This window comes from Anopheles merus, chromosome 2R (assembly GCF_017562075.2).
Source record: "Anopheles merus strain MAF chromosome 2R, AmerM5.1, whole genome shotgun sequence".
Classification (NCBI taxonomy): domain Eukaryota; kingdom Metazoa; phylum Arthropoda; class Insecta; order Diptera; family Culicidae; genus Anopheles; species Anopheles merus.
Window position 1 is genome coordinate 29,002,677 of NC_054082.1, and position 24,353 is coordinate 29,027,029.

Sequence of the window (24,353 nt, forward strand, 5' to 3'; positions counted from 1 at the left end):
AAACGTTGGGCACACTGATCTTCTTGCTTAACCTTTACCTGGTGGAACATTTCCTTTATATCACCAGAGCAAGCAATTTCGTGTTCGCGGAATCTGATGAGTACACCAAATAAAGATGTGGTAGCATCAGGACCGGATAGGAGGAATGAGTTCAGTGACCTTCCTTCATTTTTTGCGGCTGCATCAAATACTAGACGAGGCTTAGGTGGAAACTTGTTCTTGTTTACTATAGCAAAGTGAGGAATATAGTTTATCTTCCGGTTATGTTCGAGCAGCTCCCCAGGGGTAGCCTTTCGAGCATATCCTTTGCTTAGGTATTCCGCAATAGTTCGGTGATACCATTCTTTTAATTCAACATCCTTTTCTAATTTTCTTTCTTGTGATTTTAATCTTGTCAGGGCTTGGGGATAGCTATTTGGTAACTGTGGTTTGTCTTCTTTCCAAAGTAATCCTATCTCGTATCGGTTTTCCTTATATGCCAAGGTATCCTTCATAATTTCCAGTGCCTGCTGTTCTAATTTTGGCATTGGCGCTTCGTTCGATTTAACTCCAAACTCTTCAGTTGAGAAAAATTTCTGCATGAGTGACGACATTAATTTTTCATCTTCTTCTTTTTGATCTTTGATTGTAAATAGAGGACTACACTTGTTTATATCATTTTGCCAATAATGTTTTCCTCCTCCGAATATTGTCCATCCCAAACGAGTCTCTTGAGCTACTGGCTGGTTAGGTTTTCCGGAGCGATATCCAATGCTTTGAGTATAATAAGCATGTGGGAGACCTAATAAAACTGTGGGAATGGCATCATAGTAACTTTCTAAATCGATATTTTTGAAGTGTTTGTACATCTTGCTTAATTTCTTAGCATCTACCGTTTGTCTGGGAAGGTCGAGTTCCTTCACCGAGCGTAGATTCTTGATGCTGAGCATTTTATTATTTGGCCCACGTACCCTCAAAGAAACAATTTGACTATGTGGTTCGTCTTGTATGTTTCCATTCGTCCACGATAATTTAAGAGGCATATTGGGCCCTGTTAGTTGCAGCTGTTTTCTTACATCATCAACAATAAGACTTGTTGCTGACGCTGGATCCAACAAGGCAAATGTTTTTATTTCCGCACATTCGTGATATAATGTGATCGGTATGATTTGATAGTAAAGCTTTCTGTCCTCTTTGTGGAAGTTTAATCTTTGTGGAGGAATGTATGATGGGGATTGTTCCTCTTTCCTATGGAGCAACGTATGGTGTTTTTGTGAGCAACGTTCCACTCTGCATTGAGCAGGAAGGCGGCAGCTAACTGCCTTATGGTTTTTGTATTTGCAGCAATTAGTACAAATGCCCCTTTGGGTTAACAGTTTCCATCTCTGCCATACTGGCTTATCTATGAGCTCTTGGCATTGAGTTGTTTCATGAGCCCTTCCACATACCAGACAATGATTGTCTTTAGAATACATCTTGGGCTGTAAGTGAGCATTTAATCGGTGCCCTCGAAATTTCTGACCATTTTCATTTGCTACCAACACTGCCGCTAGGTCTTCGGTTGGTTTTATCCATAATGCAAGATCACTTAATGTGTGAATCTCTTGATCATTTAATGTTTTTGCAATCCATTTATTTCTAAGATCTGTTGATAGCCGTGCTATGAGGTCGCTTAAGAGCCTCTGATCATTTAAATATTGTGTTCTCCCCAGTAGATTCATATTATCTACCATATTATTCAACGCGTTAGAAAACTCTATTATTGATGTTGGATTTTCTATTGATATGTGTCTGCAAGCTGTGAGATCGTTAAGCAAAGACTTGTAGACGCTTTCGGGGTTACCATAAAGTTTTTCTAATCGGTCGATAATTTTCTCGAGATTATCAGGACTTAACATGAGACCACTGACTGATTTTAATGCATTCCCTTTTAAGTATCGCTGTAGTCTATTCAGATTCTCCAGCTTTGAAAAATTTCCTTTCTTAGTTGTTTCATCAAAGGCCGTTTTAAATCGAGGCCATAGTTTATAACTACCATCAAATTCAGGAAGTTCCATAAGCGTACTTTTGCCAGCAGAAGAACTAGCAGTTAGTGCGCTTACAAGTCTGTTAATATTTTCGGTAAGCGAAATATTTTCCTCGCTTGTTTCGGGTTTCGGAGCATTATCGCTTAGCAATTGTTTTGTTTCCTGCTTTTTTGGTTCTATTATGATTTGATCTTCAAGAGTCTTCTGCAATCTTTCTATTTCTTCTTCTTGCTGCTTCTGTGATTCTTTGTTTCGTTTTTCATTATCTATCTTTTCCTGCAATAATTTCTCTGTTTGAATTAATGCTTCACGCATTTCTTTCCCATCGTTAGCGGCTTCGTTTAATTCCTCTTGTAACCGCTCCAAATCCTTTTTATTGTTACTACTTTGTTCTAATTCTTTCTCTCTTTTTTCCTTTAATAATTCGCAAAGTCTTTGTGATTCTTCTAGAGCCTTCTTTATCTCCTTCCTTTCTTCTTCAGATTTCTTACATTTTGAACATACGAAATTCTTTGGGGTACTCTTTACCCCCAAACAACTCAGGTGAAACCACCTGTCGCATTCCGTGCAACTGACCTGTTTCCCCCACTCATCTTTGTTAGTACAAAGTTTACAATGACCGTTTGGATTAGTAATGAATTCCATTGTTACTCACTCAGCGTTTGAGATGCTTGTGTTTGCCGTATCACGGATGTCCGCTTGCTGATGATGCTAGTCGATCTGGTGGGTTCTTCTCTGGTCCGACTACTGCTGTATAGTCGTCTCTAGTAGGTTGGATGCTTTCTTCAGTCACGTTATTGCCGGCCCCGCTCTGCTACTTGGAACGTCTGCGATCGCTGTCTGCTGCCTGAAGTCGCTGGTGCACTGACCGTTATCCGCACGCTGTTTGTTTTGTTTGCCGGCCCTGGCGATGAGTCGCTGCTTGCTGCTTGCTGCTTGGAGACGCCGGTGGACTTGCCGCTAGTCGCTCGCTGTTCGTTTTGTTTGTTGGACCTGACGATGAGTCACTGCTTGCTGTCCGTTCCAAACCGAGTAAGCCTACTCGTTGTTGTTTAATTCGATGTTTTTAATCAGCTATTTCCATTGAAACTTAAGCTGATTGTTGTTACTCGTTGTTTTTATTTCGTTGTCGCCGACCTTGCTGTGTAACCACCGAATGGTCACTACGTTGGCGTAGCCTTTTGCTGATTTGGCTTTTTGACGTTTTGCCGTTAGTTTGTTTATATCGTTGTCGGTACCCTCCGTGCTCTAGGGTTCGCTAACGGTTCTCGGGTTTTGTTTATGATGTCACCTTATTCTTATGGTGTTTCGGCGGTCGTGCTTAGTTACGCACTTATTTGCCGTTCTTTTCCACTCCTGGTGTTGATTTTAATGCTTTGTGCACTTTCATTCGCGGTGTTTCGGCGGTCGTGCTGGTCTACGCACCTTGTAGCCGATCTATTTCTTTCACGGTTGTGATCCTTACTATTTCACTCACTTTAACTCGCGGTGTTTTGGCGGTCGTGCTGGTTTACGCACCTTGTTGCCTATCTATTTCACTCACGGTTGTGATCCTTACTATTTCACTCACTTTAACTCGCGGTGTTTTGGCGGTCGTGCTGGTTTACGCACCTTGTTGCCTATCTATTTCACTCACGGTTGTGATCTTCACTATTTTACGCACTTTCACTCGCGGTTTTTTGGCGGTCGTGCTGTTTTACGCACTTAGTTGCCGTTCTATTTCACTCACGGTGCTTCGGCGCTTATGCTGGACTGAATCACGTGCTATTCACTACGAGGAGGTCGTTAGTTCCTCTCTGGAGCCACCATTAATGCTGCTGGCGGATGTGTTGCTCCGTCGCAGCGCCCAACGCCGGTGCTTTACACCGAGTCGGGTATATTTTTCCTTCGTCGACCGGAGAGTGCCTCCGACTATTAAGAAACGAGCGATTCTGAGGTTTGTGTTCGAATGCGCTTACTTTATTTAGGTTTTCATCTCTTATATGCTATTTAGTTGCTGACCGCATATAGGTCAGCTAACTGTAACTATGACTATTTTGATAACAAGTTTTATTTATATTTAATGCGACATATACCTATGGTTTATGAATTGCGTAAGTCACTTCCTCGTTTGAACCGTGAGAACGGTTGACTACCTGTTTATGTTTGTTGCGTTTCTGAAGCGCGCGCTATTGCTTGAGGCGTGTTTTGCTTGAACTTTGTTTTAACTTGAGATGTTTTAACTTGAAGTGTTTTACTTCGCTACATCCGCATAAATGCTTTTACTTCATAATGAGGTCGTACGCAACATCCCGGCCCCTGGTTCCCATAGCGCTTTTCTCCGTAGGAGTTGTTTATCTCGGCACTTGAAGAAGAATTTGTTGAACCTCTTTTTAAGATTTCAATGTTACGTTAACTTTACTTGCGTGGCCGACATTGTTGCCGACATTCTTTTAATAGGTTGGAAGCTGGCAAAAATATGTTAAGGGAAATAATTTTGATTATGCGCCAAACCTACCCAATTATGAACAGCAAACAAGCGGGAACGGGAGGATATGTATTTGAAGTACCTTATTACGATACAAGGTGGAGACTTTGACGCGAAGATTCCAAATCACTATCAATTCTATCGATTCTTTTCAAACGAGAGGCTCAGTTTCTAACACCAAAAATGCACATATTATTTAACGTACAGCAGAAAAATGCATTATGATGCTAAAACCTTTCAAAATCCATCCGTCAAACCCCGTCACTTTGGAATATTTTGCAAAACCAAAGAAAAGAAACCAACGGCATCCGTTTGACATCTTAGCACCACTTGAAGACAATTGTCATCAATCGCTGCTGATGTGTTTGATGGCTGAAGCGCTCCCAAGATGGACTTATTGGTGCAGGCAAGCATGCTAATAGGCACTCTTTATCCATTTCCTTGGCAGTTCATTTTTCAAGAGCGGTGAATAATCGAATATGTGACACTGGATGTTAGGAAGATCCTGGATGCTTGATACAATAAGCCATTAGCTCTCCTCAAAGTACGTCTGCAAAGACAGCCAACAGTAGTATGCCACTCAATCTGGCAATGCAAAACCACCGTGATCGCATTTACACCATTTCCTATTACTGATCTGACAGTCATTGCCAAGCACGAACGAAGAATCAAGGGCGATTTGTTGTCGGGAGTTGCAACATTTTTAAAAGCACACTTGGTTGGCTGTTCAACCTACAATATCAATCACAGTAAATTATAGCATCATTGTATAAGCGCACCGATCCTTGAGGCTCCATCAAGCGGCTTCTTTCTCATGGCAACGTTCAGTACACTCCAACGCAAATCTCTTCAATTATTACTTTCGCCCAAAATCTGCCAGCGCTGGCAACGGGCGCGATTGGATTCTGGCCCGTCACTTTTGCCAACGCAAAATCCTGCCAGAGCCAAAATGCTGCTGCCCGCACCGTTTTGCATTGTTTCAGCATAATGATGGAAAATTTGATTCCCCCCCCCCCCCTTGATCATCGGTATCGGTGGGTTGCCCGTTGGTGGCGAACGATTTGCTTCCGCTGATTCGATTTTTCATTCCACTTCGCTTTTAAAAACTCCCCGCAATGAAAGCGGGGAAACACGTCAATCAGGAAACGGCGAAAGGGAATCATAAACCCTCGCTCGAGCTGATTCTGGGGCGAAGGCCCGTTGCACAGCGAATGAAAACTTGGACCAGGGGGGCGTCAGACAACGAGACAACATGCAGACATCCCACAAGTCGGCGCGGAAAAGGGGCACAGGATCAGATAATACCTGCTCTCGGAATTTATCTGCGCTAGCGAGATATTGCAAAGAAGTTGAAGAGAATAGCAAAAAAAAAAGGGAGGAAGAAAATATGACAACGGAAAATTGTAGCACATCCCGTCCGCTCATTCGTTTGCATTCCATTCCGGTTAGCCGGGTTGGCATTATTCCTTGCTTTGCCCGCCCCTGTCGCCACCACCACTACCGCCGATAACAATCCAAATATTTAGTCTGCGGATTGTGTGTGCCTTATGACATGATATCTCTGCGCAACCGGCAGAGTACGCCTTGTTTGCTCATCTTACGTTCATTCCCGGTTCGCGTTGTCCCCCTCCTCGGGCTGGCCCTCCGCCCCCTGTTCGTGCCGGGAACATGTGCGACTTTGGGCGGCAAATCTTCCACCATTTGGCGGAGCAACATGTTTGCGCATCCGGCTACATGTCGCCTAGTTATTTTGCTCCTTGCCAAACGCAAATGCACCATCTTGTTGGCAGCCTGTTTCTTATCGCTCGCTTGTTTGTTTCTGTCCTTATCGGGCGAAGGAACTGTTCTTACGCTCATCGCGCCGTATGTGTTCCTTCTGAGTTGCGGCAACAGGGAGGGGACGAATGGTGAGGAGTGTTGAAAGGGGGCGGGAATGCCACGAACTGGCAACGTTGCACGATTGGACAAAATATTTCATTTTTAAAGTAAATTCCTTATCTAGCCTAAATCTTTAAAAGCTTCTACCCTACATACGTTCGGTGCTGTGGAATTAATTTTTAAGAAGATTCCTTCAATTCTCCATGTTTCCTATGTTCATTTGCCAACAACATCGCCAGCCTCGCCGTGAACGATGTGTGCTTGCCAGCCTTTAACTCGCTGAACCACTTTAGCCGATAATACTTTTGCGACCCACCGCAATCTATCTTTTATTTAACCCTTCCAGCATCCATTTGAGCTGCCAATTCCTATCTACACCTACTCACATTTGCTCTGTCGTTCTCGCTTGCTCTGTCTTTCTATCTTTCACCTACTTTTCCCTTACGTGAGCTCTTTTCCTGATCGTTTTTCACAAAGAAAGTGCAACATCTACATATTCCTAGCGTGTGCTGGAACACCGCCAGACGGTGGAAAATGATACATGATTCCGATGTGTGTGTGTGAGGTTATGGATATGTACCGTTGTTTGACCCGTAACACACTCGGTCTTGCTGTTTCGTGCTCACACACCCTCGTTTTGCTCCTTTTTTTGCCTCCATTACAAGCTCTGTTGACTGTGTGCCGGTAATGGAGCGACATGGTGAGGTGAGGAGGGGCGAGGGGAGGGAGGAAATGTTGAAACCCTTATCATGTTTCCGATTGTTCCGGCCCGCGGTCCCGATCATGTCATTGGCCCACCTTTTACTCCGCGGCATTCCATGGTGTACCCGTATGTGTGAGGGAGTATAGGTGTGTGTCTGTGTGCGGTGGCGGTGGTTATCGATGTTGCTGAAATCACGCCCCTAGGGGGTGGGTAAAAAATTGTCCTGATTTAACCGGGGCCATGGTGTGTGGTAGCATTAGCATATTTAAATCATGGCAATGTTGTAGCGGTGTAACTTTTGTGTTAGTTTTTTTCTTCTTCTTCTTCCCCTTCATCGGGACCTACACAACTCGTTGAACCACATTGGCGTTGGTGATTGAAGGTGTGTAGGAGCCTTGTTTGTAGCACCTTTGATTGTGGCTCACCTATTCGAAGCACGTTCGCGATTTCCCCATAACTGATAATGAATATGTGCTGGTAATTTGAGTTGAAAATGGCGCGTCAGGAACTTTGCTTACATTTAAAATGCTTAGTATGAAACCAGGAAATGTTGTGTGAAAATAAAAAAAAATCAAACGAAAGGAAATTAGGAATGAATAAATAAATGAATAATTGGTATATTTTCAATATTTTTATTGCTATTTTATGAATGTTCCACTGTTACAAGTTCGAGAGGCGAATGCTAAAAAGCCTCGTAAAAAAATAAAACGACATCAACAACTGTTACGAGTTTGAAAAGCAAAATTAAAGTAAATAATTAATTTTCCTGCAAGCTAATGGAAACCTATTTATGATTAGTAATAACTTAAATATAACATTTTTGTAATATGCAATACATGTAAACACTATAGTTTATGTTGTTGTTATAGTGTAAAATGTAAAATGTGTATGTTATCGTGTAAAATATGTTATTTATGATATATTATGGTAAAATATTATATAAATTATATATCTCTTAACTTATCTCTTATAAACAATCAAAAGTTAAAAGGTGAAAAGGTCACTCATAACGTTTTAAGGCAAATATCAGATTAATACCGCTTCATATAAACGAATATCATAACAAATAAGTTGAAAATAAGTTAAGTTAAGAAAGACAAAAGGGTATTCCTCCCGTACACCACTGAGATGATCAGTGATGAGACTCAAACAGTTGGAGGATCAATCACGTGCTGAGTGACATTTTGATTAGCACCCAACTGTTGGTCACGCTCTTGGTCATGACAATTTCTGTCGGTGATAATCACGATAATCTTGGAATATACCTGGCGTGTGGTCCCAAGTAGCAAAATGAGCATTCTTTCTCGCTCTGTCAGCTTTGATTGTCTGTCGGGTCAAACAGAGCGAGAAGCCATGGTGATTTTTGTTTCTTGTAAACACTCGTAAGCACAACATATCTCCCATGACTATCGAGATGATCACCGACTGAAAATGTCGCGACCCAGTGTCTGACCAAGAGTTGGTTGCACACAATGTTACCAAGCATGCGATGGTCGCAACAACTGTTTGAGTCTCACCTCTGATCATCGTGACGCTGACATTATTTTGTTTCAGCCGGAATTTGTCATGATTATCAGTGTCAGTGACATTTTGCAGAACTCATCACAGTAAAAAAGTCATGACATAGTGATTGCCTTAGCATTGGTCGCAAAAATGTCACGAAGCATGCATTGATCACACCAAATGTTTTGGGTATCACCTCTGATGACCACAATTGAGTACGTGACGCTGACATGGATTTTGTTTCAGTCAGATTTTTTACGACATTGACAGTGATAATTTTTTATGACATTTTGCAGCACTGGATAGAACCTTTCTCGCTAAATAAGAAGAAGCAGAAAAGAAGTTTTTATCATAACTATTATGATTAATGTGGTTGATTTATTCAAATTCATTGTATTTTGGCAATAATATCTAAACTTTTTTACGAGCATTTCATGATAGTACCATAAAAAGTACAGAAACTATACATGCATATAGTCATGCAGTAAGCCAAAACATTATATATACATTTTTTTGTTCAGGATTACCCTATTTTGTTTTTCCTTCATACCAAACATGTCAAACATAAACAGACCCATCGAAAAGAAAAGTCCGTTCTTCAAAACTCGTTATTATTTCTCCATCAGGCAATCCTGTCGGCTATTCGGTAAAACTATTTCCCAGTGCGCCGTTCCTGGCATCATAACCCTTGTTAGTAAATAAATATTTAAAAACCACACATTTCACCACATCCAGCTTTTAAATGCCACCACTACTCTCCCTCCCTTCTATCTTCCACTGCAAAAACACTCGCCCAGCCACTCACACACATATCTGCTCACTTCAGTCGAGCACGCTTGAAAAAGTCCTGCGTTGCAGTCGAAGCTTGCCCAACGTTCGGTGCGGAACTATCCGTAGTTCCGTAGTGTCCGCACTACACCAGTCGCCCGATTGCAGTTTTGTACCCGTCCAAAACCCGACGCTTTACCGCACCCGCCAAACGTCGGACGCCAGGAGCGTCGGTTACTGAATAATTAATCTGGCAAATTTCTGCCCACAGTATTATCCTTGGAAAATCCGGCAACTACACTCAACCCTCCCTTGTCTGGCCCCCTTTGCACTGCTGTAGGTCAAGTGTTGGGGGGTCTCGAGCAAACAGGGAGAGAACGGAGTCTTCCAACCACAGAGGACGGAGAGAAAACTTTCCCCCGAAAAGCTTTCCGATGACTACTTTTCCAACAACCAACGGTTGACTTTGACATCGCGGAGGAAGCAAGGAGTGGTGGGCCGGGGGAATATAGAAGCGAGCAACCCGGATGTGAGGAATAAATGCAACGAAACAATGTTATCAGCACTTCCTCAGACCGGGCTTACGGGATGAACCAGTCGGGACCGGCAGGATGGGAAGCTCCATTCCCACAACGCACGGCTGCGTCTCCTGCCTTGGCAACGACTCGGAGGCTTTGGGCAATATTTTAAATCCAGCCCGAATGAAATGCCTCCTGACGATGCTGCTGTTGCTGATACTGTTGTTGTTAATGTTGCCTTGTAACAATGCATGGTGGCACACGACGGAGGATTGGAAACAGGAAAACCCAATCCAACAACTCACTCATTCCATTTCCCAGCACTGTTTGACCAATTGCTTCGGCCAGATCTTTGCGGTGGTGTTTGCACAAGAAAAATGGTTGTTTCGTAAACATTTTTTCCATATTTCCCACAAGACACGAACGATCTTTCTTTCCGGAGATTAATTAATTTCCCGTGCCAATGCAGTCGAACGAGCTCCGCTCGCAAGGAGGGAAATTTTAATGTTTCTGTTTTTTTGTGCTTAAAATGTTTCATAAGATAATGGCAGTCTCTGGGCGTTGTTACTGTACTGAATAATTCACACGCAAATCAGATAAACCGGAAATTCTACACTCATTTTGTCGGTTAGAATTTTTGCCTTCCATTTATTTATTTATTTTTTTGTCCCGACTTTAAAGCGTCAGGATAATGAAACGCTCTGGCCGGAAGCGGTTATGGAATTATCTTTCAAAGGGAATGCAAAATTTCATCCCAAAAAGGAAATCTTGTAATTATTTTGCTCCATTTGTGTAGCCTTCTTATCGTGTGTTCTCTGTTTCACATCTCGCTTTATTTCTCTCTCTCTATCTCGCCTATCTCATTACAGCCATCTGCCTTTTCCCTCGGCGATCTGTGCGTGCCGCCGATGGCAAACGTGCTGAAAGTGTTCCTCGAGAACGGTCAAACCAAATCGTTCAAGTACGACTCGACCACCACTGTACAGGTATGTGTTACCATTCCCTCTTTCACTGCTTCCAAAAACTTCCCGTAAGCGGGGCGCGCGCCCAGCATAATGAGATTCTGTAAAAGCAAAGCTTTTGCGCCTTTGTGAAGCAGCATTTCAATTGCCAATACCCTCACTAATCATTCTACATCTTTGTTCCTTTCATTTCTTTTCTCTTCCCTACCTCCACCTGTTGCTCGTTTCGTGGTTTTCTCCTTGCCCTTCCACAGAATGTTGTTACTTCGTTACGCGATAAGTTATGCCTAACCGCCGGTGAGCACTTCAGTCTCGTGGTGGAGCACGTGAAAAGTTTGAAGCGGAACAAGCTGACCCTGCTGGACCCGCAGGAAACCGTGGCACGGGTAAGTGGAAAGGGGTGTGAAGGGTGTACAGCTTCTACAGCCACTGCTGCGGCACACAAACGCAGCCAACCCATGGATACGCAAGCGTCGGAAGTTTTGTGCGCTCATCAATCTTTTCGAAGTTCGCATTTCGGGTTTTGGGGGACTCTAAGGATTAGGAAATGATGGAAATCGATGGAATGCCAATCACTAATTGAAAAGCGATTACATTTCCCCCCGTGCAGGAAGGAGTTTGTTAGTTTGTTCGTTGTTTAAAATTTGTTTTAGCACTTTTAAGTAGCTGTAAACAAAAAGTAAGCTCTCTGTAAGCTTGACTTGACGTGTCAGGAGAGAGAAGTTCACTAAAACATAAAGAAAACATATTGTACCAAAAATGTAGTCTAAAACCAAACAAATAGATTCATTGCAAGACATTATTTTAAAAACGAACTGCAAAGTGTACTTTTGCTGTGCTATCAATTAATGTAAGCCAACATTTTTTTGAACAGCTTTCAAATCGTGTAATTGCTTCAAAATGAAATTTCAGTTTTTATACATGATTAGCAACACATAACAAAAAACTGTCAAAATAAATCCAACTTGAGGCGTATTGAAAATCATGCTGAAGAAATTTAAAATTATGACGATGAATATGAAATGTCTTCTCTACAGTCAAATACACCTTAACACAATCTCATTTTTCCTTCCAACAGATAGCGGCACGGCCCGGTGCGCACAAGCTGCGCTGCCTGTTCCGGGTAACGTTCGTGCCCGTGTCAGCCGCCGCCCTCGCGCAAAAGGACCTCAACGCGCTCGACTATCTGTTCCTGCAGTGCTGCAACGATGTCACGCAGGAGCGGTTCGCACCGGAGCTGCAGCCCGAGGTGGCCCTACGCCTAGCGGCGCTGCACATGCACCAGCACGCGCTGGCAAACAACATTTCGCCAGCAAAACTGACTGTAAAAACTGTTGAGTAAGTACGCGGAAGAAAGAAGAGGTGCAAGGAAGGGCCGTTAGGCAAAAAACACACTGAATGAAGAACAAAAACTGTATAGAAAACATTCGCTACAAACGATGGGTCCACGCAATCACAGCGCTTTCGAAAGACAACGTGCTTTTCTTGCCGACGCAAAACTTGCAAGAGACTTTTGGAGCATTTCCGTGTTCGCTTTTATTCGGTTCTTTTTTTTTGTCAAATATTTTATCACCCTCACACACACACACATTAAACGATGCTTCTACCCCGCTAGCCACATATGAAACGGATCGTTTGCCCAAAGTCACTGTACCCTTAGCAGAGAGCTGCCGGGAACTTAATAATAAGAACAACACAAACAACTCCATGGCAAGTGAAAAGTTGTTCCAAACTATCCTTCTCCTGTCCCTCATCCCTTTTTTTTACAGGGCCACGTGGAACGCTGGTGCGCGCTAGTGTTTCAAAGCATTCCCAACGCGCGACGTTCAACTTAAGACAATGACAATGCAAACCCATCGCTTCCGCCTTGCCATGCAATTAGTTCAATTTGTGCAAAGTGTTCCGGCATTTCGGATATTTTCTTCTGCCGCCCACTCACCCCAACCGTCCTCCAGTCCGGGATGGAAGCCGGTGGAAAGTTTGGCTGGATTGCTTACCGCTCAACACCACTGCGCTAAGTATCCGGATTTGTCCGGACCGAAGTGGCAACGAACCGCCATCTCCTCCATCCTGCTTGCCTACAAGGTGACACATATTTGTGCAATTGCAGTGCAGTTCCGTGCGGCCGGGATGACAAGATGCAAGGGACCAAGCAGAGAGTGTGTATGTGTGTGTGTGTGGTTTAGATACTTACGAAGGAAAAGTTTTCGCTGGTGCGAGAGTTTTTCTTTCGTGTTTAATGTAGAGATTTTCCTTTCGTGTTCGCAACCACGCGGCGACAAGTACGCGTCGGAGGGCGTACGTACAAGTTTCCCGGGCGAAGAATTTATTCACAACCGAAAGCTACTTCGCAGCATGTAAAACAATGTGCGCATGGAAAGTTTCGCTGACTTATTTTCATCCTCCTATTTTGCTCTCCGCTGTACGGAGCCATGGGTCAAACGTGAGCTTCACTCATATACAGTGTGCTGACATTTTGGGGTCATTTGATTTAATTTCGTGGCGTGCCAGAATTCCGCCGTTTTCTTTCGCACTTTTGTAATTAATATTAATCAAATTTCTATCCTCTGCTGTCCCTTCCCCTCTTTTACTCCCTGAACCGCGACTAGACGAGAGTTTGGACTGGATCGCTTTGTGCCTGCTTCGCTGATCGAAGGAATGAAACGGAAGGAGCTGCGACGGCTGCTCGGTCACTTCCTGAAGCTCAACTCCCAGATGACCGGTTCGTCTACGAAAATGCTCACCCAGCTGCAGGTATGTGTTGGCTTCCCCGGTCCCCCACCGGTCCATTTCCACAGCAGTCATCCAAGTACGGTTTGCGCCTCTCGTTGCAGGCTAAAATCCACTATCTCGACATCATCTCCGGCCTGCCGAGCTACGGTGCGAAGTGTTTCAGCACGAACCAGCGCGACGGTGTCGAGCGGGTCCTGCTCGTTAGCCCCCGGTTCGGGTTGAGCCAAATTGCTGGCGTACGCAACACGGTGGTAAGTAAACTGGGCTGGATGCTTTAAACTTTATTTTCTTTCGATTAAAACGGTTAAACCGCGAGCGCGCGGCGTCCATGAAAAGCAGTCATTCAGCATACGGAAGCAGCTACTGTCATATGTACAAAGAAGGGCAGGAAACAACATCCTGTACTGCTACTGAACCGGAAAACTGTTGCCTCAAACTTTTGCCCAATACACTTCCACTTCTAAGAGGGGGGGGGGGGGGGGGGAACGAGACCAAAGTTGCTTCCCACACATACACACCCTCGAGAGGCAGCTAATTTGCCCGCGAGCTGTAATTAAGCACCAATCTTCCGAAAATCACGGTTCACGCTTGCTGCTCCTCTCTGCAATCCCTCGGGTCCCTTTCACCTCTTGGTCAACAATTTCCCAAGAAAACTTTCAAGGGACGGTTCGAGAAACCAGTCGCCCCTCCCCCCACCCATTTAACAGGACGGAAATGTAGGGCCTCCGAATGGGACGACGGGACGGAATGAAAGCAACAACCACTCCGCCCGTGAGATCTGTTAACGAAAATCTAGGGCAAATATTTAATGAGAATTTATTATCCATCCTCACGCGCACGCACCTTCGCCCTAATAGCGCAACCGCTTGGTACTGTGATGGATCGCGCGCGTGTGTGTGTGTGTAGCGGTAGTATCCCCGTATCGCCACGTAACCGGCATAACGATCAACCTTACAACTTGCAAAACGGTGCGCCAAAAAGATTCGCACATTTTTTCTTCGCTCGCACGTTTTCACGGTGGCCGCTGTTTAATTTTGACTCTCTCTCTCTCTCCCTCCCGCGAGCTCCTGGAGAGCGCAAGCAGTCTTCACGACCCAGTAACTCCTGCTGGCCCAGTAACTCCAGCAGGATTGATCAGGACGGTGACGATGAAGACCACCTCGAACCGGAAGCGTGATTTGTTTGGCTTTTAGAAAATGCTGTTTGACGAGGCATTAGTCTTGGAAATGGATGGTAATTACAGATTACTCCGGGGAGAGGTGACGATCTACGATTGATCGTGATGATGGTGGTGCTAATCAGGGAGCCCGTTCTGCTCTATTCAGGTTTTCAGGGCCAGTAATTCACCGCCATTCATCGTCGTGAATCCAATTTTCCATTATGAGCTTCTAACAAATCGTTTTTGCTTGCTACTTTACTGCTTGCTCTGTAAACTTTATTGTAGTTTCGAGAGTAGCGTCTATCTTTGCATTTTAATTTGTCAACTTTTTGCCCTTTTGACAGTGTTGTGAGTGAATGTAAAGAATGTGATTGTGTTAAGTTTAACTTAAAGCGTCCAATATAAACAGGAAAACTTTCAATTGCTTCATTAAATTCATGAAATGAACCCCAAAAGCTCAAAAAAAAACTATATGAAGGTACACAGTGCTGAACGGCATGAGCTTAAATCGCCTCAATTGAAGAACAAAAAAGGAATTAGTAACACTTCCAGCCCAATCTCGGAACGCCAGGAAGCTTTTGATGAAAAAAGTAAACTTTGCTCAGCACACCAACTCCCATTCATAATGAATACGTATACTGCGAAAAGATTTGCGAAAGACTGCTTCTAGTGCCCCAGCTCCTCCGCACCCTCCTCAGGTTGCGGTGTGAACAAATCTTTCCAAGCAGTTCCCTTCATAACCTTATTACTTCGCAACTGCTTTTAGCACGTTGAACCATTTGGGATAAGACCGAAAGTTCCATACTCTGTCTCTATCTTTCTCTCTTTTTTCTCTCTTTTTCTACTCTGCCATCCCACTTAACTATGATTCGAAGTGAAACGTAAACGTACGCGCACAGGAAAATAGTTCTACAGTGTACCGGATGTTTTAAAAGTTTTCCGATTATAGCGAAAGAATGAGTTCCTGTGCTTGGCTGGATGCTGTTGCTTCCATCGTGCCCCGATTGGCGGTTGAGTGTTGAAAAGGGAGAGAACAAGAGAGCGAGAGAGAGAGAGAGAGAGAGAGAGAGAGAGATAGAGAGAGAGAGAGAGCGAACATACACTACCACCTGCTGAAAAATATATCTTCGGCAGACGAAAAATGTCCCCCCCCCCTCCTCAAAACGAACGAATCTCCCCAGTTCCTTGAAGGGGGTAGGCTTTACGGTGAATGGATTGAATCAATTTGGCCATAGGCAGACGAGATATCAAGCTGTGTGAGTTTCTGTGCTTATGGATGAATTTCCCTGTATGCATACTCATATTCATTGCTGCAAGTTCAACTACTTCCGAAAGGATCTCAGTCACAGGGACCGTTTCTGGCAACTTGCCGGGTATGGAAGGAGAATGATATAAACGTTCCGCAGAAGCGAAACTTTTCCACACCGCTCCCCCGGAAAAAGTTTCCAACAAAATTCACCTCCACAAAAAAAAACAAACCTGCAGAGGGGTGGAGCATGATTGATTCTTGGAAAATCTTTGCCCGTTTCTGGATGAGTTTGTTTCAGAGGCAGGATAATTTGCGTTAAAAGCAGCTAAGCGGTAAAGCTAGCTTCAACGGCTGACACCTCATTTATCTCGTTGAGCTTCGCTTTCTCTCCTTTTGCCTGAAGTTTTGGCCTTATTTTCTCATTTTCTTGAGGGTACAGCGAGCGCAAAGTTTGGGGTTGTTCAGGAGGATGATCTTTCTTTTTATTTCTTCTTTTCTACCGTTCCCGCATGGCCAGCGGTTGTACAACTTTGTTTGCTTGTCGTGCTATTAATGAGGATGGATGCATCGGTGTGAAGTGGTTGCATAGATTTGGGGGAAGATAAACTATCTGGAAAAGTCTTGTTACGTGTACCTGTGTTTCGATAAGACTGGTGGGATAAGTTTGATGTAATGAGCTTATCGGAAGACGATAAACATGGTCGTCTAATGGATCTTCGATCATGGTTCAGTTACTATCGTTATAGTGCTTCTGTGTTAACGAGACTTGGCAAAAGAAATGATGGAATGTAAGCCATAAGGTTGTTCATAATTACTGGCCACTGTTTCATATTGTAGTTATTTTTTAAGAGTTATTGTGGCTGGTACAAGGGTCTCCAAAGGCTTATCATCAAAGGCTCATCAATCAAAAGACTGCTATAGGTGTGTGTGTGTGTGTGTGTGTGTGTGTGTGTGTGTGTGTGTGTGTGTGTGTGTGTGTGTGTGTGTGTGTGTGTGTGTGTGTGTGTGTGTGTGTGTGTGTGTGTGTGTGTGAATATGCATGCAATATGCTTCCACGCCATCTTGCCGCCTCAACTTCGTATTCGTATACTAGAAATTAAAATCCATCAATTCTTCAATTATTACTGAGTTATGGGAAAGTGAATTAAAAATACTGGATCTTGGAGAAGATGACAGAATACATACATGATGCCTACCATAACTTCATAGTTTTCAAAGCGGGATGTACAAAAAGATAACTCAATAACATATTTTAAAATACCGGTCAAACTGCTAAAGGTATTAACATTGACTTTGAAAGTAGATGAAGAATTCCCAATACTTTTGCCACCACGAATGATCTAACGCCGGGATTAGGTTTACTTCCTGCGGAAGGAGATTTCGATAGTTGAAGGTTGAGACCACCTTCTTCAAATCAACCCATATCCTGGCATGCGCATTGAAAACGTTGGTCTGCGAGTCTCTTATCGAGCCAGAAGACCTGGGAAACAAGTGAAAGACTAAACTGATGCTAACACCACTTACGTACGAGAAGGTGAACACTCTTTGAAGTCGTTCAAAATTTCGCCCCTCTCGGGTCAAAGGTCAACACCTACAACAGCATGGAGTTGAGTTACACGCAAGCAAAATGACTGCCAACCGGTTATTCTATAGTCTGAGGCAACAGTTCTTTCCAAACAACCTGTTACCGCTAGGACATTCACAATCTAAACAATTCTAATTCACTCCTCTTAACTTCTTCATCCCCAGCCTCAACCGATCTGCAATCTTGAGGAACTAATCCGTGTGGTGGTCACGCGCGACGATGACGTCTCCAACACGGTGACCGTGTTTATAAGTCCCGATCGTGTCATACACTTCGCGATGGAAGATCGCGACGCGTCTGAGTTTGCGATAGTGCTGGCGGGCTACTACCGACTGATGGCCGGTAAGTGTGAAGCCCTCTTGCGTGCTCTAAAATTCAAACCTCATTCTAACAACTATATCACCGGCTACATTCACAGGAAAGGAACTGCCGCTGGAGCAGGAGCGCGACACCCAGATCGAGGACATTGCGCCCCCGTACCTGTCGCAGCACACGGTCGTCAGCAATGGCTGGAGCTATCTGCCCACGGAGAAGCCAACGCACAGCATAGCATTCCTGATGCCACCGCCCTACCATTCAACCGGGTTCCGCAGTGCCACCGGCTCGATCAGCTCGTCCAGCCGGTCGGATGAGTGCGATCGCAACGCGAACAGCGCTCGCATCTCGAACAAGAACACCCGGCCCAGCCTGCAGGAGTACGATTTCGAAGCGAACGGCAAGGATACCATGCGCCTGTCCAAGGATGGGACAGTGGCTCCAGGCGGCAAGATCGGCGGCATCCCGATGGCCGTCTCGGAAGCGCGCAACGAGGAGGTACTGCGCCGCGTCGCCGAGATGCAGAAGATGGTCGAAAGCTCGGAACGCTACCTGAACGAGCACGGCGACTATGGGCACGAGTTTGACGTGAAACCGGTCGGCAAGCTTAACTTCTGGCGCGAAACCTCGGTCGACGTGGACGAGAGTGACTGCGAAAGCCTCAACAGCAGCAAGCAAAGCTCGAACGAGGACGGTCCCGGTGTGCTGAAGCACAGCGACTCACTGACCCTGCTGACGGAAACCATCAACCAGGGGTTGGATGGGATCGCAAAGGGTCTGAGCTCGATCTACACCGCCCCGTTCGCCGAGCTGAACGGTAAGCTGGAAGGGCCGGTCGGCTCGTCGGCCCAGAACACACCCAAAACCCAGCGCAAAGTGTCTGGCCTGAGCCAGATACTGAGCGATCTGCAGGCGCTCGGCAACGATCTGTCGCAGAGCGAAAGTGACTCCGAGTCGCTGTACACCCCGAACAGCTCGCCCATCCATAAAACGACGCAAAGCTCCACCAGCAGCCTCACAATGCAGCACAACGCACAGCAGACGCTACCATTGGCACTGCACGGGGCCACAAACAGTGCCGGCGGCGCGAATGCGCGCAACAAAACCATCCGCACCAGCTTCGGGCTGCACAGTCCGGACAGTGGCAACGAGGGACGGGACACGAGCCTGAAGGACTATCTGCGACAGCTGAAGGAGGCGAGCACGGCCAGCGAACTCGGCTCGGACGGTACCGATCTGGCCGCGAAGAAGCTGGCCGACCTTTACGGGTACGAGCTGCTCGGCGATGAGTCGATCATCGAAACCGATCCGGACATTATCGATCTTCGCTCGATCCCACCACCCCAGACGCCCGACGAGCTGGACAATCTGAACGTGCTGAGCGTGCCGCCGACCGGGTTTGACGATGGCACGGGTGCAAACAAGGCGCCTCCAGGCCGGACCACTCCAGCGAGCAGCAGCGCAGCAGCGGCCACCTCCACCGCCACCACCGGCGATTTGGAAGAGTTTCTCAAGCAGGTAACGATAGAGCCCCCGACCCAAAAGATTACGCCGGCCGTCGAGCTGACGCCGGAGGAGATCCTTTCGTACATTATCCCACCGCCGCCCGGGCTGAGCGATCGGACCGAGCCGGGACCCCTGCACCCGCCATCCGACCCGACCCACCATTCCCCGGTCGGCCGGCGGCCCAACCATACCACCCCTCCCAAGCCGAATGCCGCGGTCAGCGCGAACAATAACATTAACACGCTGAAGAACCTCAACTATGAGGCGGACCACCAGCCGGTGCCGCGACCGCGCACCGGCTCCACCAACGGCGGCCCGTCGATTCCTTCGACCGTCGCGAACGGTGCGATCGCGAGTGCGCTGCTCGCAAAGTATGCGTACGATCCGACCCGGTTCGAGGTGTACTACCCACCGACGGAGGGCCCCACCAACACTACCACCACCGAGACGGCGGAGTACGATCTTTACAGCAACAGTGCGGCAGCGGTGGCCGCTTCCGGCGCGGCGAACGAACCCAAAACGGCAAACGGTACCCATGGCCCCAAGGGTATGATGAATGGTGATGTCGGTGGTGGTGGTAGTAATGGTGCATCGAATGGCCATGTCATCGAGTATCCTACCGTCGATCGGAAAGGTCCGTTCTCGTGCTGCGCCAAGTCCAAATCGAAGGACAAACAGAACGGCGACGCGGAACAAGAGCAGCAGCGCGCTGCTGCCACCGACACCGTCCCCCCGCTGGCCCTTCCACCGAAACCCTGTCCGCACACGACCACCTCCACCAACCAGCCGAGTCCCCCACAGCGACCACCCAAGAGTGCGGAGCTGCAGCTGCGGCTCGGTTCGCCTGCCCGCTCGCCTCCATCCACCACCACCACCACCGGGGGGCAGTATGGGGCGGGGCGAACGAACGGCAACTACTACGAACTCGGTCCAGCCGATCCTCCCTCGCTACCGCCCCGCTTCGAGCAGTCACCACCACCGGCGGTGCCACTGCTGGCCACGTTGCCACCGAAGAAACCGCCCCTACCTCCGGTACCCATCAAGCCCTGCATCCTGCGCAGCCCGGTCCCGATACTGAAGAACAGTCCGCACGCCACCACCACCAACACCACCAACACCTTGAACCATGTGCACCAGTTTCACCATCACCACCAGTCGTCACCCCCGGTGCCGCCGCTGCCGCACCATCACCTGCAGCACCATCTGCACCATCCGGCGGGTGTAGTGTCCCTGTCCGCCAACTCCTCCCCCGTCCGGACGGCCGGCATCGGGTCGCCCCATCTTCACCGCAATCCGAACTGTTACAGGGAGATCGAGCGGGCGTTCAATCACCACGCAGCGGACGACGCCCAGCCGGACAAGGGGAAGAGCCTGCCCGCACCGGCGAACCCAGCCGCCGGCCATCAGCGCTCGCACAGCGACTGCCCGCCGGTCTGTCTGAAGAACCCGCCGCCGGACAGTAGGGCCCAGCTGACGCTGCTCTGCTCGCCCCAGCTGTCCCGCAAAACGTCCCTGCCGACCAGCGGCGCGTCGCCGGCGCTGGTCGGCATCACCTTCAGCAACCCGGGCAGTCCGATCCTGTCGAACAGGAACGGGCACGTGCTGAACGTCGACACGCTGATGGCCAAGACGGACGTGGCGATGGCGGGCCTGCTGGTCAAGTTGGACCAGGTGGCGGCGGCCTGCTCCGCCGCCCAAACGGCGGGCGGTGGCAGCGCCATCGACGAGGACCGCTTCCAGCAGGCCCGCGACGAGCTGACCGACCAGGCGCTGCATCTGGTGACCGCCTCGAAGCATCTGGTCGTATCGATGTCCGACGCGAACCTGACCCACCTGCCCGAGCATCTGACCGCCTGCCTGTCGGCGCTGCGGCGCATCACCGAGCTGGCGCAGGACCTGACGCGCACTACGTCGGCACCGCTGCAGACGCGCAACATCGTGCTGAAGATACACGACGTGGCGTCCAGCTTCCGGGAGCTGGCCTGCGTGCGCGTGGGTCCGGGCGGGGCAGGTCAGCTCGCCCTCAATGCGGAGTGCTTAGCGAATGTGCTCGCGACGCTGCTGCGAAGTTTGCGTGTATTTTCTCCCTAGCAGCAGCAGCAGCAGCAGCAGCAGCAGCAGGATGAGGAAGGGACTGTAGCAGGGGAGAGAAACTAACTAGGGTGTCTTTTAGGGGAGGAAAAAAACGAAGGTTGTTAATATAGTGGTTAAGGCCATGCACACTGCTAGGGCAGCTGCATTACGTTAGAGATACCCATTCCAGCAAGCAAACATCTCACCATATCACACTGGTTCGGGGGAGTTGTGTCTGTATGTGAACCAGTTCGATCCATATCGATCATCCATATCGCGGACGCGAGGCGTTAAGTGATCAAGTGAAAGTGAGAATGAAACAAGGGCGATACTTCAGTTGCCTTGCTGTTTCGCTTTCACTTCCACCTTTTCTCTAAGCGTGTGTTAAAACCTGCATGTATTTGGAAGAAACCCAGCATATCTCTGCAACACATGCTAATCATTGCTATCGAGTGGAGACACTCGCTAGAGAACTAGCAAATGCTCAGGCGCACTCCAACAGGCGGTGCGATCTAATACTGAACAGAACCAAGTGCGAAGATGAGTGTATCTGCTGTAAGCTTACAATAATATTAAGGACCACAAAACCAAGTAACTTATTTCGTTGAAGCGGCATATAAGGAGGCACTTACCCCGGCCACATCCTGTTGCTGGAACTGTAGCGATACAAAGCTTCCAATACACTCTTTTAAACCGGTTCCGCTCACAGTTGGTGCAGCATTAGTTCCATTTATTTCATGAGCGGGTTTCTTTTTTTTCTTAGATAGTTTGGTAATGTTTTCGGTTTAGTGTTTCGTGAGCAAGGTTACAAATTAATTAGCTGCAATTGATTCTACCCGATTAGTTCCCTCGCTGATGGCGCCTTCGAGCCCGTTCGAGAGAGAGAGAAAAAATAGAACAAAATTCAAAAATACTCTACCAGCAAGCAAACGGTGGCTGGCTGTTCGTAGACACTGTGGGAAACGTTTGCAATCATATGATAATAATACAAAAAAAAACATGTGTTCTGTATGTTTTAGGCCAATATCAACGGTGGGAAACAAGCCAGAAAGCCTGTGCAACGTGCTGCAGTACTAAACCTAATTATAACATTAATAACAATAACAGTAGTAATAATAACAATAATAGGAAACGATATTAGCGCGATGTTGTACATAGGTATGAGTGTGGTGTGTGAATGTGGCCATCGAAGATGTAACGTTTTTTGTTGCTGTGCGTACATTAATAGCAATTTGAACTTTGTTGTTGTTTAGCGGCGGGAAAGGATGAGAACGAGGGCAGTGTTAAGTGTGGGGGATGAAACAAAAACCGATGGATTTGAATGATGCTTCTATGTAAGCGATATTGGGAGTGAATGTTAGCATAATTATAGATAACAGCATAGCATCACACACACATACAAAACGTCGAACGCGGTGCATTGAGAAGTGCATTTAAGCTCACTAAAAGAAGAACCGCTCAACACATATACATATAAATGCATACAGGTCGATTAATTCGATTGAAATTTAAAATGGGATGAAATCGGTCCCATGCAAGGACACATACAAACACACAAAATGCTTTCATTGTGCTCAATTGTGCAAAGAAGAATAAAAGGAGAGATTAAAATGGGTTTGCTTCAATTGGGTGGAAGCGGTGGCGCTATTGTGTGATGTACAATAAAACTCCAATCTCTTAAAGGCCTCGCCCTCTCCCCCGCAACCGATCGCTTCGGAGCAGAATGCACAAAACTGCAGCGGATTACAATAACGCGATGGGTGAGAAGGTCCTGGGACAATTATTGCACGGAGCAAAAATGCAAAGGGAAGAAGAGGTGTTATGAATTGAATGTTTTTAAAAAAGTATTCTTCTACCGGTACATGAGTGCATATTGAAAGGCAATCACGCCTCCGATCGATTCATCGGATTTGTGGGTGTGTGAGTGGGTGTATGTGTGTGTGTGTGCGCGCGCGCGGTTGCATTTGTTTGGTCAGCCCTATCGGATCGACCTGACCCGACCAATGTTGATATGGCAATGTTGAGTTTTATTAATTGGTGAACCAAAAACAAAGAGAATTGTTGATTTTTTTTTCTATCTTGTTTAATCCGCTATTTTTGTTTGATCAGTCCTATCATTTTCACGATTAAAATGGGATTGTTCTATGTTGTTGTTGTTGTGTTGTTTGACTGACAAGAGACTGGCGTGAATATTGTACACCAAAAGCGACACAAAAAAGCCCCCTAAAATTCACAAATGCGGTCTAAGCGATACGAATAGTGTGGATGTGAGAAAAGAGATAAAGGAGAGCGAATGTAAAAAAGCAGCATGTATGCAAATCACAGTAAGAGGGCGAAAGTAGAAAGAACAAATGATAGAATAATTGACAAACGGTCGTGTTTGCTAAACGGTCTGCAAACGGCTCTTAACGATCTTAACGCACTTACACTGTGTTGCCCAAAAACCCTCCCTCGATGAGGAACGATTGATTAAACCGCTGTGCGTTTCTGGCGTCGTCACACTCACCCTTAATCCCAAACTACGAAAACTCCTTCCCGCAAACGATCGTGTCATGTGGTGCTGTTTGAGCAGTTTGTATGAATTTTCGACCAAAAAAACCGTGCGAGGAAAAATGCTCCATCGCGAGCTTTTTGTTTTACTTAACCTACCTACGTACAATTGTTATCTTCTCTTTTTTGTTTATTAAATTATCATAACAGCTAGTCAACCTTTAACCAAACACAAATGTTGTAACAGTGTAAATATGTACAAGTTTTTTTTTGTTAAACCATTAGTTTGTGATGGTTGAGAACGATGCAGGAAAGAGCATAATGTACGTAAATTTCCGTTGCCATTCCACAAACACAAACACACACACATAGTTCGGTTTGTTCTATGGCTCCATGGTCGACCAATAAGGGTGCAAACTAAAATTTGTTTAATTACGA

At 46.4% G+C, this 24,353-nt stretch overlaps 1 protein-coding gene across 11 annotated transcripts in view; it reads left to right on the forward strand.

The window, feature by feature from the left end:
* LOC121601615 overlaps window positions 1-22,820 on the forward strand; it is a 143,039-nt gene extending 120,219 nt beyond the window's left edge. For all 11 annotated transcript variants that reach the window (XM_041930482.1, XM_041930449.1, XM_041930470.1 and 8 more), the window contains 7 exons: window positions 10,713-10,829; window positions 11,060-11,191; window positions 11,884-12,143; window positions 13,415-13,559; window positions 13,640-13,789; window positions 17,696-17,873; window positions 17,950-22,820. In XM_041930482.1, the coding sequence (XP_041786416.1) occupies window positions 10,713-10,829; window positions 11,060-11,191; window positions 11,884-12,143; window positions 13,415-13,559; window positions 13,640-13,789; window positions 17,696-17,873; window positions 17,950-21,443 (4,476 nt within the window). In that variant the 3' untranslated portion in view covers window positions 21,444-22,820. The remainder of the gene's footprint in view (window positions 1-10,712; window positions 10,830-11,059; window positions 11,192-11,883; window positions 12,144-13,414; window positions 13,560-13,639; window positions 13,790-17,695; window positions 17,874-17,949) is intronic.
* Window positions 22,821-24,353: the final 1,533 nt, after the last annotated feature.